This window comes from Nematolebias whitei, chromosome 19 (assembly GCF_014905685.2).
Source record: "Nematolebias whitei isolate Nwh7 chromosome 19, NemWhi1, whole genome shotgun sequence".
NCBI lineage: Eukaryota > Metazoa > Chordata > Actinopteri > Cyprinodontiformes > Rivulidae > Nematolebias > Nematolebias whitei.
Window position 1 is genome coordinate 13311272 of NC_056516.1, and position 5532 is coordinate 13316803.

General features: G+C 42.0%; 1 protein-coding gene across 1 annotated transcript in view; it reads right to left on the bottom strand.

Moving 5' to 3' along the window:
• The window catches only part of fhod3a (formin homology 2 domain containing 3a), a 97872-nt gene that overhangs the window by 27384 nt on the left and 64956 nt on the right, over nt 1-5532 (bottom strand). The window contains exons 12-14 of the mRNA XM_037693403.1: nt 4075-4188; nt 3143-3529; nt 1776-1835 (exon numbers count right to left, since the gene is read on the bottom strand). Of these exons, the coding sequence (XP_037549331.1) occupies nt 1776-1835; nt 3143-3529; nt 4075-4188 (561 nt within the window). The remainder of the gene's footprint in view (nt 1-1775; nt 1836-3142; nt 3530-4074; nt 4189-5532) is intronic.

Here is a 5532-nt window from a genome sequence, read left to right on the forward strand (position 1 = left end):
CCCATCCATTCATCTGTCCATTATCTTTACCCACATCCCAGTTTTCCATAGTGACCTTTCTTATGCCTATATGCAGCTACGCATCAAAATGGAAGTTAGGACGCTGCCTATTTTTCCAAGTTATTCCGTTCACAAGGGAAACATATATGGATATATAGCAGCAGACATCTAGGATTATGATGTGGTAACCCAATAAAAAAAAAAAGCCTTTCTTGCATCTAACTGTAGCCAAACCCCAAAATGGAAGTCGGTGTCTCCCTTATTTTTTCAGGTTATGCTCACAACATTCACGGATGAAGGCAGGGAATGTCCAATTTCCCCTTTGTTCTGCAAAGGGGGACAATAATTTACATTTCAGTAACCGTAAGTAGAAAATAAAATAAGTTTTGTAACTCAGAAACCATACGGTTGATGGTTTTTTCATGCTTGCTCTAGACAAAGGCAGATGCTTTTCCCTCCTGCTCCTGCTTCTGCTCTTTGTCCTGTGAACTCTATCGGAGCCTCTCTTTATACAGTATATCTTCTGAATTGTAAATTATGGATCTGGTCAGCTGGTCTCTCAACACAACTGATCACATTTTCTCGATGAGAAGACAGGGTGAAGGAGAGCCCTCTTGCCCTGACGAGACAATTGCAGCTGGACACACAATGGATTCCTGGGGGCAATGGAAGATCGTGTGCCTGTCCATATTATCCGTTGAGGATGTAGAAGACGTGTACATAATTGGATTTATAGTAACAGGATTTTTGCTTTTTGGAGTTGGCAGTTACCTGGAATATCGACAAATATGGAAAACGTTGGCAGCTGTTCTGGACTGCCCGGCTTGTGTGAAGGGATGTGCCGTGCGGTGAGCACTCAGACTCAGATGCTGTGTGAGCTGAGCTGTAAGCTGGACATGATTTCTGAGAATCACAGGCCACTTGCGGTTCCTGAAACTCGCTGGTGGGAAGGAATCAATCTTGGAGAAGCTACTAGCTTAGCCCGGCAGTGCTGACCACATAATTTGGCTGATTGAAGTGGCCATTGAGACCTAGCAGTAGAACTATAAGGCAGGCGGAAATCAAGCAGAGTCGGCCTGACCCAAAATAATTGTTGTTATCTGAAACTGGCTCCCCCGTGTCGGCCTTGAATTGGCCAACTATCTCAAACTTTCCTGGATGTTATGTGAACAAGATGCTCTGCTCCCCACTCCCCTACCTGCTCCCTTCAAGAGGACATCAGTGGACCAGTGTCGGAGCTGAGCTGGCTGATTGACACTGCTCCATCTCTTATCTACCTGGCAGTGTCCACGGACAAACTCACCGCTTTCATCGGCCTTCCTCATGCATATATGTATCATGATGTCATCAGTATGTTGCTGTTCCAGTGCTGAGGTTTTTTTTAATTTTTTATTTTTGCAACTTTCACACTGTGTTGCATGTAGGACACAGTGTGAAATATGTTTTTTTTTTTTTTTTAACATCTCCTCTTCCCTCATGTTTCTCTTTTCCTTATCTAAACAAAAATGGCAGCGCCTCCCACGAGGCCGCAGCCTCAGACACCTCCGTCTACCCATGTCTGTTTGTTTGTGTTTTACATGGACGGGCTGTACTGGAATGTAATTTCGTTGTGCTTCAGTGCAATGGCAGTAAAGCTGATTCAGATTCTGATGTCTGTTGACTCAAGGCCCAGTTTATATTTATTAACAGTATTTGGACAGCAGTCATGTGTTTCAGAGCCCGTTCCAAAGCAGGTACAGTACGTGGAAGTAAATGTTGAGGCACCGTCCTCTCACCTTGAGCTTGTGGGGGTGCTCGGGGTGCTGAGAGAGGAGTAGGACGTCAGACCTCCATTCCTGAAGGAAAAAAGGTCGGTTAGACATGAGAGGACCACCGGTCACACAACACTGACTAACAGCGCAAAATGTAAAGCATGACCCCAGAGTCATCTTCTTACATTACTTAATGCTGTTGGTGCAACACTCTGGGATCCTAATTAAGAACCACTGACGTGTTTTTACTATCAGGTTGCAGGAAAACTCCAGAAAATATGTTTGTCCTCAGACATAGCTGTTCTGAATCTTTTACAAATCTTCTAAAAGTCTTTTCTTTAGCCAGTTCATCTTCTGATGTCTGTTTTAAAGCTTTAGTACTTCTAAAATATAGAACTGGTGATGTTTTATTTGTATTTTAAAGGATGTGCAAAAATGTGCATTTTTACTCACTAACTAAAGTGTGAGAAGGAAGTAAAGACAGGATTTCCTGAAGAAATGCATATTGTCTAAATGAGTCAAAGTATTAAACTTCTTGTGTTAAAAATTGTAGTTCCTAGTGAGTTGTAGTGTTTTTATTGAACCTTGAAACTCGCTTTACATATAATCTTATGCAAAACTGAAAAATCTTGTGCAATCTCTTAGTGCATGAAGTATGTGTTGGGAAAGACTATCAGCTACTACCACACCCAATTTTAGCTCTGTTTTTAAAATGACAGAAAAATATGACTAAAAATGTTGGATCAAGGTGACTTCAAAAAATTAATCCGTTGTAGATTATAACTTTCTGAGAGTTTTCCTTAAAATCCATCAAGTTGTTCATAAGATATTTTGCTAACAGACACAAGCACATATAGAGGCAAATATCGAGGCAAGTTATCACCTGCTGACAAGAAAGGTGGGTGATCATGTAACTAACAATGGCATGAGAAATTACAGAGGTCACCCAGTTACATTTAAAAAAAAACATCTTGAAAATGAAAATAAACATGAAATGAAGAAAAAAAAAAGGTTTTACACGAAACTAAGAAGGAATGAGAAACTACAAAGCTTTAGAGATTGAGAGGTTAAGAAGACATCGCTGCTGCTTTTGAAAAGAGCAGATTGATAAATCAATGTGGAGTGATGACAAACACGTGCGACTGTCAACTCAGCAGAAGAACTAAAAACAGACGTGTGAAGATGTGAAAGTGACAAAAAGTCAAGATGTGAAGCTGCCAAGTGGAAAAAAACGTGAAGAGAACTGTGCGAAAAGAAGGTGACGAACAAGTGAAGCTGTGCAGAAAAGAAATCCCAGCTGGGGCTGTGAACAAACGCCCGAAACAGAAGAAGTGGAAAAGTGCAGGTGAGAAGATAATCCTGTTGAAGACAGGAGCGTCGCTCCGTCTGACCTTGGAGATGGAGCTTTGGACGACTCCTCGCTGCGTTTACTTTGAGCAGCAGGTGGCGCTTCCTCGTCGAGGTCGTAGGAGAAGAGGTGGAAGGGCGAGTGGGGCAGGTAGGGCAGGCGTTCAGGGGACGGGCGGGAGGTGCCGCGCAGGGGCGGGCTGACTTCCTTGGTGGCTGGGACGATGACGATGGACCTTTTTCTGGCCAGCAGGGTGGTCAGGAGAGAGGGTGAGTTGTTGGATGGGGGAGAGGGAAAGGAGGAAGTATCTGAAGAGGATGGTTCTGCTAGGCTTCTTCGCTCATCTTCTTTTAAATTCAGTTTTCTGGAGGTGATGGTGACGGACTGAAGGGTTGTCCGGTGAACCGTGGATGTAGGAGGTTTAGCTTGGCTAGAAACAGGGACGGATCGAGAGGAATATGTAAAGAGACTGGGTGGATCAAAGAGAAGATGCTTCTTTCACTGGTTAGGAGACAATTAATACCACAGTAATAAAGTTAACACAAACAGGAAGTACAGAGTAAACAAAATATACAATCATGGGACAAAGAAAGTCCACCCTCTTTCAATTTCAAGCTTTTTAGCACATAATAAAAATTATTTGATCTTTCCCCTTCACCACGTTCACAGTTGACTCCTTCATTGGGTCAACTGTGAACTTTTCTGTAGACCAAAGGATCTGAGAGTCACATGTGAGGTCATCTGTCCAGCAGCTAATGCTTGGACCAAACTGGGTCATGGGATGGGACAATGATGATAAAATGATAAAACCCTGCACCTAAAAGACGGTGGACTTTCTTTCCCTCATGTCAGTTTATGTAACACAAAACATCAACAAAAGACACATACTGTATCAGCTTCCTCCGTTTACACGAAGAACCAAAAACACAGGAACAAAATATTTCACTTCTATGTCACCACCGAGTCCTAAAATACCTGGAGGTGCTCTGATTAGCCCCCTCCTCATCCGAGTCAGACTCAGTCACAGGAGTCTCTTCCTCCTCCTCCTCCTCCTCCTCCTCCTCTGTGCTATCCTCACATTCCTCCTCTCTATGGAAGTGGATGGGTGGGAGAATGGGTATGATATTCACAAACAACAGGAAGGATTGAAGGAGAGATGATGCAACATTAAGAATAGCATGCAGATGGATATTTCCACAGAATTCAAAATAAACCATTGGAAGAGAGGGGGAGGAAGAAAATGGAGGGTTTAGATGAGATTGCTGCATGTGAATAATGTCGACAGATGCTTAAAAAAACTTTCCAGGCAAGACAGAACAAACAAGGACATGACAATGATCAGATCAAGATGGCTGACGAAAGGAAGAGATGGGAGACAGCACTGAAATAAAATGGGAGCACTGGTGGATGAATGTTTCGGATTACACTCTGTTATGTAAGATTACATGCAAGTATAAACAAAACATGATGAGAGGAAAGTGGGGTGGGGGTGGGGGTCGGGGGGGTGATGTGTTGTAAAAAGCCTGTATTTTAATGTGTGCATGAGGAAAATGAAGCAGGACGACCTCAAAAAAAGTTATTTTAAAAAAGCAAACACATAGAACCATATTTGCATTAATCCTCGTGTGCAGAGTTGACATTTTTCCTTGCAGCTTGGGGCTTAATCTGCTTTGGTCACATGACACACTGAGAGGATGAGGGGATGAGATTGTAAAATCCACAATAGAGGAGAGTTAACTTGGTTAAAACAGCTAGAGTTGTTATGAGGTAAGAATACTGTCAAAAATAAACATGTATGTAAAGACAGAAATGTGTGCATATTAGTCAATAGCTGTGCATAAATATAATTTGTTCCTATGTTTCCTTTATAAAGATACAATTTAAAAAGTTACAACATCACAAATTTACAAATACAAACTAAGTTCACAGTTTTGTTTTACTCTTTATGAATACAAAGAACTATGATCATTTGTGAATACAATTTTTTCCTATGAGAATACGAATTTACAATTGTGATCTTGTCACGCGCAGTGCTTAATTTGTAAACTAAATGATGCCGGAATGCAAAAAATATTGTATAAAGTAGATGTGAATTTTGATGTATTTTAATGAGTTGTTAAACGTCTATGTTTACCTACATTTGTAAACGCCTCATTCAATAACTGTTTTAGAGAGTAACAAGAAGTAGCCTGACCAACAGCTCGCCTTGTGTGAATAGAGCATGCTCTGCTTCTCTCAAGCACCCTAAAGGCTCCCACATACTCGGGTATACTGTGTGTACTCCGTGAGCTGCGCAGACAATGTGCGCACTGTCTGCAGACGGTTGAGACTTCATACTCAAGCATACACTTTGATGAGCTGCAGACCAGCTCTGCAGGCACGGGGGTTTACCTTCGGGAAAAATTGAGGTCGCCGATTGGTCATTTGCTGACA